We start from the raw sequence: 14,499 nt of genomic DNA, 5'->3' as shown, positions 1-14,499 counted from the left end.
GACCAGTTCCGTCAGGGCATCAAGGTACGTCGTGAATGAAGCCTGCCGCAGAGAACGCACGTAGACCAGTACCAACATCTCTAGTTCCAGCACAGTTGCCCAGTACTGAAAGTTGGGAATGTGTTCTCCTCTCTGGTGACACCAGTCTTCGAACTCAGGCAGGTCTTCTGCATCATCAGCATATGTCATACAGTGGCGTTCATACGCACGGTGTTGCAGGATGTGCAGTGCCGCTGCAGTGATTTGATGAGCTCTTCTTGTGCGGGTGACGTGGGCAGCTCGTAGGAAGGAGTCGGCCGTCCCTGGCGTTGCAATCTCAGCTTGCAAAATCTGCAAATCTTGCAAAAATCAAATCTCTGAATCTGAGATGGCCCAATATCCAGATCTTTTCATAATATGATAGTCTACTAGTGTGCCAAATTTGGTGCTTGTATCACAAAATGCACAATTCTTTTGAATATTTGGGCTAAGCCGCCCCACTATAAAGAAAAGGCCCAATGCTTCAATTCTGTATTTGCTTCCAAATCTTGTATACCCAACTCCTCACTCCCTATACCTACCCTACCATCTCGCATCCAACTGCTCCTCAATGCTGTTTTTTACTCACTTGAGAAGGTGGAGAGGTTTCAGTTAAACCTCGACTCTGATTCTGCATCAAGCCCAGGTGGCATCAGTGCATGCCCTAAAAACGTGCTTTGCTGCTCTTGCTCATCCTCTTTCTTTTCCACTCACTGGATCATTCTTTCTAAGTCAGTTTCTGTCTACCTGGATGTTTGCCAATATCATTGCAATACATAAACATCTTGTAAAAACGGATCCTCTTAACTACAGGAATATTCGCTTGTTTTCAATTAATAAGCAAGGTCATGAAATCTATCATTGCAGTTGACATCAAATACTTCCTTTTCTCCAATGGCTTGATCTCAGATAATCACTTTGGATTTACACCCGGTTATTCTATCCTGGACTTGCCTCTTCTATTCTCAAAAATCATGGATGGAAGCCTCAATCTCAGTCATGAGATCAGGCCCATCTCTCTGGACATATCTGGAGCATTTAATACAGTATGGTATCCTGCCTTGCTCTCCAAACTCTCTGCTCATAGCATCCAAGGCCAACTCACATGCCTTACTGACTTCGTCTATTCGTGTAGCTAACGTGTAGCTCTCAATGGAATCCTTTCATCTTGTCCACCTGATGGGGATGGAGTACCCCTAGGGGTGTCTTTGCCCAGTCTTCTTCCTCATCTTCATCAATGATCTTTCTGATTCCCTGGAAAATTCGCTTATCTCTTTGCTGATGATTCAATTCCAATCTCTGCCATATAATTTCTCATCCTTCAGACAGGCAGGCAGCAGCCTCTTCCCTCTCTGCAGACTTTGATAGAATCAGTATCTGGTCCAACACTTGGAATATGTATTTTCATCTCTGACTAATCTAACGCACTCGCCCCTCTCTCTCTCCAAAAGGACCGTCTGGCAAACCCTCCCATCTACTTCCTAAACACACCAAGTCACTGAAACGTTTGGGCCTCACTCAAAGCCATGATCTTTCTTGGACAGACCAAATGAGGTGGGTGGGAAAAGCCATACAGAAGAATAATAATAACATAATCTGAACAAAAACAATAGGGATCCTATTCTGGAAGGATTGAATCCCTAATAATGAGGAACTGCCTCAGGGAATTCCACTATGAGATGGGAGGACAGGAGAGAGTTAACTTGATATCAGCACATTGACAGCATGAGTGGATGAAGTCTGAGAGCTAAGTATTGTTTTGTCGGTGGGGTCGAGATACTTTAGAACAGGTAGGATGTAGAAATTAACATGCTCCGTATGTCGGGTAAGAACCATCACCATGTAGTAAGTTTTGTTTAGCCGGTTGTCACGTAAGAGTGAATAATTGTGGCCATACGAGGATGGCCCTTGTGTTAACTAGTTGTAGGGATTATGTTAATTCCCCTGTTCGTCAAACCTCAGTGATTTATTTCCTTTATCCTTTTTGGCACCGCACCAGGCGCACCATAGACACCAGTCAGAATGCCCATTCAACTGCACTCAGATAATAAAAACCACCAGGAAGCCAGTTCTGAGCACTGCCGATGGCACAGCAACCAGCTACAGCACACATCGAGGTCGAGCAGGTCGAAGACACGCCCCCAGGAGCCGTGATTGGCCAGGGCGGAGTAAGAAGGCACTCACTGATTGGTAGAAAGAAGGGTGAGCAAGAAGCGACACGCTGATTGGTGGAGAGCTGAACATGCAGCGGGGGCCTGCGAGCATTGAAGGAGAAGCACCGATGATGTCATGACCCGACAAATAAAAGAAGACTCAGACCGACATTTTTTCCTCTTGCCCCTCACGCCTTCCTCTGCCCTCGACTCTCTCCTCTTGGTTCCGGACTTTGGTGGAAGACGGCTGTGCGCGGACATTCCTCTCATTAGGCTTCATCGCGGCAGTCGTATTCCGAGATCTTTCCAGTGGTGATCGAGACGAGGCGGAAGAGCTGGTGTTTTGCCTACGCGGTTGGAAAGCAGGCTGCACGTTTGAGTTATTTTCTTTGCAGGCTTTGGGACTGCCGGCGGACAACAGGTAAGACCCTTCATCTTCCCCTCCCCTTTCTTCCTCCGGCGCATATAGTAAAATCCACATTTGATCAGTCGCCTCGGAGCTAAAAGCTTGCTTTGGCTATTCGTGATCCCTGTGGTGTTCACATGGGGTATCATGCGACAGTATGAAGGCAGCTATATACGTCACAGGTAATGAGCTTGGCAAGCAGAGCAGTATGCCTGGATGTGTTGAATATCTGTGATATTTCCAGAGAGACGTTCCAGATATCTTGTTTGAGATTTAGATTTGGTCTTAGTACATGTATATATACTGCACATGCAAAATATTGTCAAGGAGCATACAAGATTTGGGAGGGGGGTGGTTGGTGTGGTTGGGTGAGATGAAAAAAAATGGAAATTTGGAGGGAAAGGTAGTAGGAGTGGCTGGAGCATGTGAGGGGAGGCAGAGCTCAAAATGTTTTCCTACTTGCTATATAAGTGAATCGATACAGAGTTGAAGATTGGACCAAACAAATGACAAATTTTACATGATTTGGGAGATTGTTTGAGTCAGGTATAAGTATGTAATGTAAACCATTTTTCCTGGCCTAGTTTTGAATGTTCCGGTTTAGGTGTTCTTTTTGACATCGGGTATGATAAATTCACCTCATTTTTCTCATTTTACTGCTGCAGCAAATTCTCCAGATGAAATTTGTGAAGATGTAGAAGAAATCATTGCTGGCGATGATGTTGAGGAGTTCGCAAACTCCAAAGTTGGTGAGTTGCATTGACAATGAATGTTTTTTTGTTGTTGTTGTTAAAAGAATAATGTTGCATGATGTGAGGCAATTATAAACGTGTAAAAATACAATGCCACTTAATTTGCACACGTGCGGAGAAGACTGAAGTTGTTACTTGGGCATGACGAACATTACATGTATGTAAAGTAGTTATAACTGCGGTGGTCATATTCACTTTGTTAACAGAGCCTCTGTGATGTTGGTTGGTGTGTCAAGGTACAGATGACGAGGCCACGGAATTGGAATCACAGCAGCCCATTTACTTGAGTGCTATGGGATATGATGACCCTTTGCAGCCTGTTGGTGGCACACAGGACCTTCAGGGTGTCATAAATTCTCAAACCGGTGTGTTGTGGAAAATGTAAAATTTCAGAAATTATTTCAATGCCTTTCCATAGTCCATCTTTTTATTAACTGCATGCTCTGTAATCTTAGTCTCAGAAGAGACCTAATCTTGAAACCAGCTTGGAGCCTAAAGTGGTACTTTCTTTCTGGAAGAACGAAGAGACCTTTGCTTTAAATTTACATTCACTGCAAAGTTATTTGTTTTCAATATTGGTATCGTTATAAAGTGACGTGTAATGGATACTGCCAGCGTGTGTAGCGTACCCTCATAGATTGCGTGAGAAAGAAGAAAGTTTAATAGACTCTGATCCTGACATTCGAGGTTCCAACATTCGTGGACCCCATGTATTCGCGGTTGATAAATTGTGACCTGCTTCCACATTTGCGGCCCTGTGTGCCGTGAATTCGCGGTTTTTCGTGGGCGCAAAAAAATTATTTCCATGGGCCGCGAGCATGACCGGCTTCTACATTCCCTCCCTGCGTTTCCCATTTTCACAGCTTGAACTGGCCACATAATAATATTTTAGCCGCACTATAAGCAAGCTTCGTGCGATATACCGCCACTCACATAGTAAACATTGCTTTGCGGGATATCCCACTATTCACACTGTGAACAGCTTCGAGGGATATCCCACCATTCACACTGTGAATAGCTTCGCGGGATATTCCACCATTCACATGGTAAATGTTGCTTTGCGGGATATCCCACCATTCACACTTTGAACAGCTTTGTGGGATATCTCACCATTCACACTGTTAACATCTTTGTGGGATATCCCACTATTCACACTGTGAACAGCTTTGTGGGATATCCCACCATTCACACGGTAAACATTGCTTCGTGGGATATCCCACTATTCACACAGTAAACATTGCTTTGCGGGATATCCCACTATTCACACAGTAAACATTGTTTCGCGGGATATCCCACCATTCACACGGTAAACATTGCTTCGCAGGCTATCCCACCATTCACACAGTGAACAGCTTCGTGGGATATCCCACCATTCACATGGAAAATGTTGCTTTGCAGGATGTCCCACCATTCCACCATGTTTCCACCATCCCACCATGTTTTTAAGCTAATTTTGTTTTGCTGATGAAGCCTTAAGGCAGAAACACATGCTCAAGATTGATGTTGAGCCTGCATATTTTTCCATGAGAGGGGTGTTGTTTTGGGTAATTCACTCTAGATCTTTTTTTGGCAAGCTATTTGTGAAAACTAGTCTTTTGCTTTACCAAAATGGGCAATGTGGCAATGCTACCAAATAAGCTAATTGACATTATTGCTTGCAGGCTTGTTGGAAATTGTGAAATTTGAATCTGCTGACTGGGATTCGCCAATAGCTCAAGGTGAGTATCGTGAGGGATTTCACAGGGTGTGTTTGTGTCGTTGGTTGGTTGCTGGCTCCATATACAGGTTTCAGAAGGTGTAACGGACCCCAATGTTGTAGTGAGTCCACCTGGTCTGAGCCCGAGTCCAAGCTGTCTGAGTCTGAGTACTTGGCATCCCTAGTCCACGTCTGAGTCCTAAAAAAAATTCTTGTGCTTAGGACTTGTCTATGGTTACTAACAACTCGTATGCTAAATTTGCTGGATGCGGAGCTATCCATTAATTTCTTACGATTTCTAACCTCCAAACCCAAACATGCACACACTCATGCAGGCAAAGTTGTTGTGCTGTGCACTTGTTGGTACAAATGTCCCAGCTACCTTATTTCATGTATTTTACATCGTACAATTTCATGCAATCACACGTTCTTTTCTGCAATGGCCCCTCTGCACAGTGGTGACATTAAAATTTGATTTTGACATCGTGAAAATTTTCCACAATCATTCACAGCGTTAAACAAAAACAAATGCTAAAAAATATAATTCTGACGTTTTATCGCATCATTAATCGCATCTTAGCATTAACGTCAGGTCCTAATTTTCCCTTAATAATGTACCTAAAGGATAAACTGGTATATTAACATATTTAAGCACGTTATTGACTACAATAGGCCTTGTGAAGCCTTGTCGGGCCTTTTAATTTAAAACAGTTAATACAGAAATTAAACATATAGGAATTAAACGCACGTCTCAACTACATGTGTATAAGTCAAATTAAACATTAAATATTAAAGTTTAATGCGTGATGAAAGGAGAAATTACGTTGCATTTCATTTAAAGAGTACATGTCTTTTAAAGTGCTTTTTAGTCAACAAAAGTAACATTTTGGGTAATATGACAGATGTCACACTTATACATTAACCATTAGTACCATAAAAATAACAAATAACAGCTTTACAAGGACTTTAAAAAAAATTGGGAACAAGTGCTTCATTAGTATGCACCGCTTTCATAAATACATACTTAATGCAAATATATATGTGAACATTTTATATATTAAATAATGCCTTCGGCCATCTTCTGGGGCGGAGGCATGAAAAATGAGGACATTATTACCTTCTTGCTTCACAAGCCTAACCGTTCACATGTTAAGTTTCACCACTCGGTGAGTTCAAATAAAAACGTTAAGAGATTGACATAATTGTGGCAAAAAACTGCAGTAAACCTTGCACAAAGAAATCTAACTCCGGTTTTCGAGATCCAGTTTTGAAAAAATGTTTTTAAAATATTAAACAAACAAAAAATATAAAACAACAAACATTTTCAAGTTGCTTTTTGTCAAAGAAACTGATTCTGACCTTATTAGAGGATTCGGTAGTTTGTTTTAGCCAGAAATCGTGTTTGGAACCCAGCTTCTCTGCTTCTTATTTTCACTCTAATTCATTCACTTTTTGCCCGATTTGACATTCTGGTCATCTTCTGTAATTGCAGTAATCCCCTGTACACCATTGTATGATTTGTTCTAAAAAATAAAACAACAAAAAATTCACAAGCCTAACTGTAAACCTAACCATTATTTTTGCTCTAATTCCTTCAGGTTTGGTCAGATTTGACATTCCGACCACTTTCTGCATGCCCCTTCACACTGACTTTTTTTCTAAAAAAATAAAATATGAAACCCCCCCTAATCGTAACCATAATAGCATGGAAACCGCTGTAGTTTTGATTCCTGACATGCTGTGGCACTCAGATTTAATGCGTCCACAGGGTAGCCTTTGCAGTTAAGAATACCAACTTTTGTGGTTCTAGCTCAAATAGTAACAGAGGTATGGAAGGCATCATCTTAGCCAATCAGGAGAGATACAATTGCTTATTTTTAATTGTTTTTTTCAAAACACATAAATTAACACCTAACTTGTTGATATGAATGTCCAATTAATTGTATTTTTCGTGTTTACAAGTACAACGATGCAAAGTATGTTACTATGTTTATTAAACATATTTTTTAGCTAACCTGAAACGTAGTTCCGGGTAGCTTATGGAATGGCGCGTCATCGGTCCGTCAGTCCGTAAACACTTGCAACTTCTTCACCAAACTGCTGATGGGATTGTGATCAAACTTGGCACAAAGAATGTTTGGTATGTTGATATTTGTTGTGTTGTGACTAAAGTTTGTTCACGGCATTAAAAAAAAATTGGGGTCTATGGGGGTCTGCCGGGGGTCAAAGTGGATCCAGGTTTGACTTCCCCCAAAATAGGAATTTGCTTTTTCCTCTGAAACTACACACACTATTTCGATGAAACTTGACCCCAATCTTCATCACTCCGTACCATAGTTTGTGGTCACAGCACTAAGAAAATCGGTGTCTAAGGAGGTAAACAGGGGGTCAAAGTGGGTCCAGGTTTGAACCCTTTCTTCCCCCCAAAATAGGCAGTTCCTAAAATCTTCCTAAAATCTGGAATATCGGTCGGAGTTGTTTTCATTTTCATCATCAGCATTGTTTAATTCCATCCGTCAATGCTTTATAGATCACCTGCTTCACGGTTCCATGGTACGAGCGTTTTGGTGGGAAACCAATAGGGCCTGGTTATTGTACATGTGGGTTCTTCCTGCTGTACACTAAAAGTTTTACTCTACAACCAACAAAGTTTGTTGTACACTAAAATTTTGTTTTAGTTTGTAAGTTTGTTTTAGCTGTACACTAAAAGTTTTACTCTATGCTTTTTATTTCCACTGTACCCTAAACGTTTTACTGAACACTAAATTTTGTCGGACTCGAGCTGGAATTTGGCTGAGTCCGAGTTCTTGGCGTTCCGAGTGCGAGTCCTGAAGAGTCGAGTGTGAGTCTGAGTCCACCAAAAAGTGGACTCGTCCTACATTACTGTCAGCCATCCCAGGTTTCAAAGTATCCACCTCCGTGTGCATGTGTATTTGTGTCTGTCTCCACACGGTGGGTTTCAGGAGATGGAACGGAGACCTACCACGTCTCAAGGTATCTAACCACCATCGTGTACGTGTGTGCATGCATTATATATACTTGTGAGGAACATAGATGAAAAAACGAGGTGTGTGTGTGTGTGTGTGTGTGTGTGTGTGTGTGTGTGTGTGTGTGTGTGTGTGTGTGTGTGTGTGTGTGACTTATGGATTCATCCTCCCTTTTCCAGAGGCGTTAAATGGAGTCCTTCGACAGCAAAGAAGGTTTATTACTGCTGCTATGGAAATGAGGAGAGGTTCGCAGGCCACAGGTATTGAATGAGCGTCGTGAAAGTAACTGCACCTCGAGCATTCTTTGTATCGTTTGTATTGGATTGATTGCAAATTACCAGGTGTACTTACCTTTGCATGCTGTGATTGTGAATGTTTTAATCCAAAAAGGCAGTTAGGCCGAGGAGGCGCCGCAAGTATAGTTTCAAGACTATTTTCAAAGGTTTTAGAGATTGAGGACACTGCTTAATTTTAATTCTGCATCTTATATTTCCTCTATTGACTATTTCAACCCACCAACAGACTAAAAATATTTTCTTTGCCTAATTTGATGGTAATATATGTTTAATGTTGTTTAATTCAGTGTGTGCAATTTTACAATCAAAATGGAGCTTATGATACATTTGGTCGATACAGTCAAGTTGTCTTTGTGTGTATGACTGTATGCAGACTTGGAACAACACTTGCTTTGCCCACAAAGCATTTTCCATGATGGTCCTCAGAATGATGGCAATGAGTTGCAAGCACCTCTCCAGTTAAAGGCAGACCAGGAAGAAGGACAGGGTGATTTTCTGTTGCAGCACGAAGACGGAAGGGTTTTGAATGTTTATTCCAAAGATAACCAGGATAGCATTCGGTTTTCAAAGATGGCCGTTGGCGAGTCAAAAAACGTGAAAATTAAACCGTTTGTTATTCTGTCAGAAAAGGAATATAAGCAATATTTGGATAGTTTGAACGGAAACCAAGAAGATGAAACAGACTCGGAAAAGTGCTCACGTGAAGTCGAAGTCGAAATCGACATCGATGCTCAAGATGAAAGCGAGCGGGTTTGTAAAGTCTGCGGAAAGGTTTTCAACCAACTGGCCAAGCTTATGTGCCACCAACTCGTGCACACTCAAAGCAAAACCCGTTCACACTTTGAATGGCAGAAATCCCTCTCGATAAAACGTACAACCTCCAAACATTCTCTGTTGACTACCGAAAAGAAATTTAGTTGCAAGATTTGCGAGATGTCTTTTCGGAGCAAATCTACTCTCGTGCAACATTTGAGGTGCCACAAAGATGCTGTAGGTTCGAGTGAGAAATCCGAAGGTTTGGAGGAGCTTATGAAACAAGATGCTCCATGTGACAAAGAAGTTGTGAGCGAAGAGAAAACTCTCACGGAAGAGCAGCTTGGTTCTCAGATGAATGATACATCTCACGAAGGAAAGGAAGGAGACAGAGATCTTCTTGTTAAACGTAATAAAGCTGACATTGGAAGCACGGCGGGCGAAAGACATTATGTTTGTGAAAATTGTGGATTGACATTCCATCATAAATTTCACCTTGTTGCACATTTTGTTTGCCACATGGGCGAAAAGCCCTACAGTTGCAAACAATGCAACAAGTCGTTTCGTCGAAAACCCGACTTAGTGAGGCACCTGAAAAGCCACTCAGGTATAAGGCCTTTTGGATGCGATGAGTGCAAAAAGAATTTTTTCCGTAAATCTGATCTTGTGGCACATCAGAGAATCCACACCGGTGAAAGGCCTTTCAAGTGCACAAAATGTGAAAAGGCGTTTGGTTACAAATCCCACCTCGTAACGCACATTCGAAGCCATAATGGATCGAGGCCGTACACATGTAAGGAATGCGGGAAATGTTTCGGTGAAAACTCGACACTGGTACGACATCTCAGGTGTCATACTGGTGAGAAGCCTTACAAGTGCAAGGAATGCGGAAGGGACTTCAGCGAAAAATCGACCTTGGTGAAGCACATTCGAAGTCACACGGGGGAGAAGCCTTTCAAATGTGAAGAGTGTGGAAAGGGATTTGGCGACAAATCGTCACTTGTGAAACACGTCCGATGCCACACAGGCGAAAAGCCATATCAATGCTCGGAGTGTGGAAAGGCGTTTAGTCAGAAAAATCATCTCACAATACATTTTCGGTGCCACACGGGCGAAAAGCCTTACGAATGCACACAGTGTGGCAAACAGTTTACTGAAAGGTCGTCCGTAGTGAAACATCTTCGGTGTCACACAGGCGAAAGACCTTACAAATGCCAGGAATGTGGCAAGAATTTCAGTGAAAAATCTTCGCTGTTAAAACATCTTCGCCGGCACACAGGTGAACGTTCTTTCATTTGCACCGAATGTGGAAAGGAATTCAGCGAAAACTTCTCGCTTGTGAAGCATCTTCGGTGTCACACGGGCGAAAAGCCTTACGAGTGTGAAGAGTGCGGAAAAGCCTTTAATCAGAAAACTCACTTGTCGATACACCAAAAATGCCATTCAAAAGAGAGACCGTATCGGTGCGAGGAATGCGGGAAACGTTTTGTTAAGAAACTCTTGTTAACAAAACATATTAGGTGCCATACAAGTGAAAACTGAAGCAATGCTACAACTACTATGGAACATACCAATAGCTGAGGACAACAGTAAATCGGGTAGCCGATGAGGCTCGTAGTGATTATGTTTTTTTGGCAGACAGAGTTGTGTTGACACCTATATTATGTATATGAGTGTGGATCACCGTTTAAAACTGATCATAATGGTGAAAGCTTGGCAGTAATGGAAAATTAGGAATAAATATCAGATAACTGCTGTGAATTGACATGATAACAAAAATGAGAACTTTTTAAAGGTAATTCCAAACGTCATTATTTGTAAGTGGATCACCTGATGTGGAGCAATTAGGAAGAACCTGAAATGATTGCTGAAACAACACTCGAGCAAAGCAAGACTAAGGTGGAAAGTGATCAGCACTAATGATCTTCTTCAAAGTACTTGGGTAAACCTTGTTTGAAGGATGAGAGCCGGATCGATGTCAATAACATCAGATAGTCTCTTTTAAGCACTTATGATGCTGCCAAATGATGCCTAAAAATGTGACTCGGTCTTGTTACTTGTTAATACCCTCTGAAAACAGATGGACTCTTGTGATAATACTCTGGCAGTGTTAAGCTAAAAGTAGGAGCTTGAAAGAGTGTACTTGTACATAGCAAGCAAGCTGTTTACTTGCCATATTATTGGTTTCCAGAGGGTAAAAAAAATGGGAGGGGTGAAAATCGTGAAAATATGTTTTGATAATTATAAAACGACCCTTGTTATGATTAACAGGGCCAATTGGGGTAGGTGGCAGGGTGGGAGATGACATCGTTCACAGAGGCCTAGTAGTAGAAACTATAATAAACTTGTAACCCATGTTTTTAGCAGGAGGCTGTGCCTTCTAATTTTCCCAAATACAGTAATTGCTGTGGTCGTTGACATTTGAAATGCCACACTTGTAACTGTTTCACAAGTGACAACAGCAAGCCTGTCTCCATGAACTTGTAACCAGAAAAGTGGCAGATTTAATTTTTCGAGTTGCCGTGTATTGTTTAAAAAAAAATGTGGAAAGTTATTGTCAGTTGATATTTCCAAATGCGTCGCAAACAATTGTATCACAGTGTTTGAGAGAGCACTCACTCACTTGAAATGTGTACTTTCCATCACAACATGTACATCTGAATCCCACCGCAGTTACGCAAGAAATGGGAGTATCAAACCCTGGATGTGATAGCAACATGATACAAACACGATTTCCATTTTCCACAATTGTTTTTTGGGAATCGGAAAATTTCCATTTATCACAAAATGTTTTTGTAATCTGAAAATGGCTCGGTTGGGTGAGATAGTTCAACCATGACATTCAGACCAAAAGGACTTGCTGTAAATTACAAGTATCCACTGTTGCCAATGTATGATACAAAGTGATACTATAAACTTTTCTCTGGCTTGATTATTCTTGCGATTGCAAGTGGAAAGCTTGCAGTATTGCTTGAGGAGTCGTTAACGGTCAGTGTGCATGCTCCGGGTTAACATGCACTCACGTTTAGTGTCATAAACTAATTAATTGTAATATACGCTGGTGTTTAAACGATGTAAAGAAGGTTACGTGCAAATGGAACAGCAGGTAAGATGAAGTGTATCTGACAAACACGAGCTATATATTTTGATTATGGTATAATAAAATGATTAATTTTGAATTTTGTTGCAAGGCAACTTTTGAAAATTAACACAGGTTGACTATTTAGTATCCTTCAGTCCAGTTAGATGGTCATGCGATATATTTGATCACAGGCTTAAAACCTGTGCTTAAATTATGATGCCAAATTCAGACCTCTATTCATGTGATATCCAATAATAATAATCATTCAGGAGACTGCAAATTTAACCTTGCTCTTCCATGAGCCTTGATCTTGTTGCGGGAAAAGAAAAAACAAGACACCATGGGATCGTTAACATCCACCAATGAGCAGTGGTGACAACACAGGATGAATCACTCTGCCCATGAAATACCAGGATGGCAGTTCATAGCTGAGTTGGGATTCTCAGGCTAGACAGCTCAGAGGTATGTGTGCATACCTCTCAACTATCCTGCTCATCCATTGATGATAATATGCAGTTATAAAAATGTTATGAACTGTATGTTTTACCGTATTCATTATTTTCATTTCTGTGTTTAAGGTTATTTCGTTATAAACATAGAACCTTAGAGTTGCAACAAGTTGCTTGGCAGAAAACATTTTGTCTATTAGATAAGCTTTGAGTTAAGGATGGAATAAGATGTGTTCATAATTAACTTTTGATGATGTTTTGCTGGGCTTTTGTATTCTATATTGTTTCCTTAACAATAATCCAATGACAAAAAAAAGGTTTGTTACAATAATTTTGAGGATTTGGGAATAGAGAGTGAATTTGTGAATTTGCTTTTTCAGTTCCACTGTTAAACCCCTCTGCTTGTTTTGTTGAGGAATCTTGAATGTTTTACATGAAATGCAAGTAGAACTTGTTGTATACCAAAATGCCATCGTTATATTTGTATATTTTGCTGCAATGAAACTGCTTGTATTTAATAAAAAGAGGTTTATTCATTTTAGTGATTGTTCCAGATGAATGCTATTGTTGATAACACTATCCCCAGCACGCTGAACCAACTAATAGTTTGAAATCGTGACACAAATGAAAACGCATGATATTCTTCCTGCCACAGGAGAGCCCCTGGGAAGTTTTTGGCTTCACTGAGGATTATCCAACCACCCTCAAAATATTGGTGCACTCCACAGTGATTGCACAGCTTCAGGGAGGGCAGTTTGGAATCATCTTCAGTGTGACCTTCACTGTGCTTAAATGTAAACCGTGTAATTGATTGCTTTGTGAGTGAATATTGGACCATATGCTGGATTGACAAGGTTAATAAGAACCGGTATTCTTATTTAAGAAATAAATAAGAACCGGTATTAATAAGACGGAATAATAAACCAGTGTGTACCCCGGTTTAGAATAGGTACACCGTATCCCTGCGTGTCGTAAGAGGCGACTGAAAGGGTTGGCGTCAGGAAGGGCATCCGGCCATAAAACATTGCCTCAAAAAGGGAACCATTACAATTACATATGGGCAGGGTACAGCCCGAAGTACCACGTGGGGGTCCTCACCACCTCTCGTCAAAAATCAAGGTGGGGAACCCGATCGAAGCAAGGGTGGAAATCACTCCATTTATGACGACGAAACGTCTGATGCCCGACGTGGAGATCGGTTTCTGAGGTTTGGGACATGGAATGTAGGGACAATGACAGGGAGATCAGGAGAAGTGGTGGAAGTATTGGTCAGAAGAAGAGTGGACATATGTTGTGTGCAAGAGACGAGATGGAGGGAAGTGGTGTGAGAATGGTGAAGGGTAGGCAGGGACAGAAATACAAGTTTCTGTGGCAAGGGTGCCCAGAAGGCGTGCATGGTGTTGGTGTCCTGTTTTCTGAGGAGTTTGTAGACACAGTGTGGTGAGTGTGACGAGTGAGTGAAAAGTTGTTGATGGTGAGAATGATGATTGGAAAGCTCTTGGTAACGTTTTCTCGGGATATGCTCCGCAGGTCGGTCAGAGTGATGAAGAGAAGGACAAGTTCTGGTGTGCGATAGAGAAGCTGATGGAAAACGTGAAAGATGAGGAAGTTGTTGTGGTAGGAGGAGACCTAAATGGACATGTGGGAAGGAGTATAGACGGTTTTGAGGGATTTAATGGGGGTTACGGATATGGTGTGAGGAATGGAGAAGGCGAAAGGATTTTGGAGTTTGTTGATTTGTAATACTCAGTTCCAGAAAGAGGATAATCTTGTTACATACACGTCAGGTGGGTCAACGACAACCGTTGACTAACTGATGGGGCATAGGCAAGATAGGGGGCACCTCCGGGACACAAAGGTGATCCCGGGGGAGTTGTCTGCGACATAAGGGTGAAAGGTGCGATGAG

At 41.6% G+C, this 14,499-nt stretch overlaps 1 protein-coding gene across 1 annotated transcript in view; it reads left to right on the top strand.

The window, feature by feature from the left end:
- LOC137431432 (uncharacterized) overlaps nt 1–13,133 on the top strand; it is a 45,694-nt gene extending 32,561 nt beyond the window's left edge. Inside the window, exons 4-8 of the mRNA XM_068122747.2 lie at nt 3,243–3,326; nt 3,566–3,694; nt 4,991–5,047; nt 8,192–8,272; nt 8,682–13,133. Coding sequence (XP_067978848.2) covers nt 3,243–3,326; nt 3,566–3,694; nt 4,991–5,047; nt 8,192–8,272; nt 8,682–10,603 — 2,273 coding nt within the window. The 3' untranslated portion in view covers nt 10,604–13,133. The remainder of the gene's footprint in view (nt 1–3,242; nt 3,327–3,565; nt 3,695–4,990; nt 5,048–8,191; nt 8,273–8,681) is intronic.
- The last annotated feature ends 1,366 nt before the right edge of the window (nt 13,134–14,499 follow it).

Source organism: Myxine glutinosa, chromosome 7, assembly GCF_964187855.1.
Source record: "Myxine glutinosa chromosome 7, kmMyxGlut1.1, whole genome shotgun sequence".
In the NCBI taxonomy this organism is placed as follows: domain Eukaryota; kingdom Metazoa; phylum Chordata; class Myxini; order Myxiniformes; family Myxinidae; genus Myxine; species Myxine glutinosa.
The sequence above is the reverse complement of the archived record's forward strand: the minus strand, read 5'-3'. Positions and strand labels throughout refer to the sequence as shown.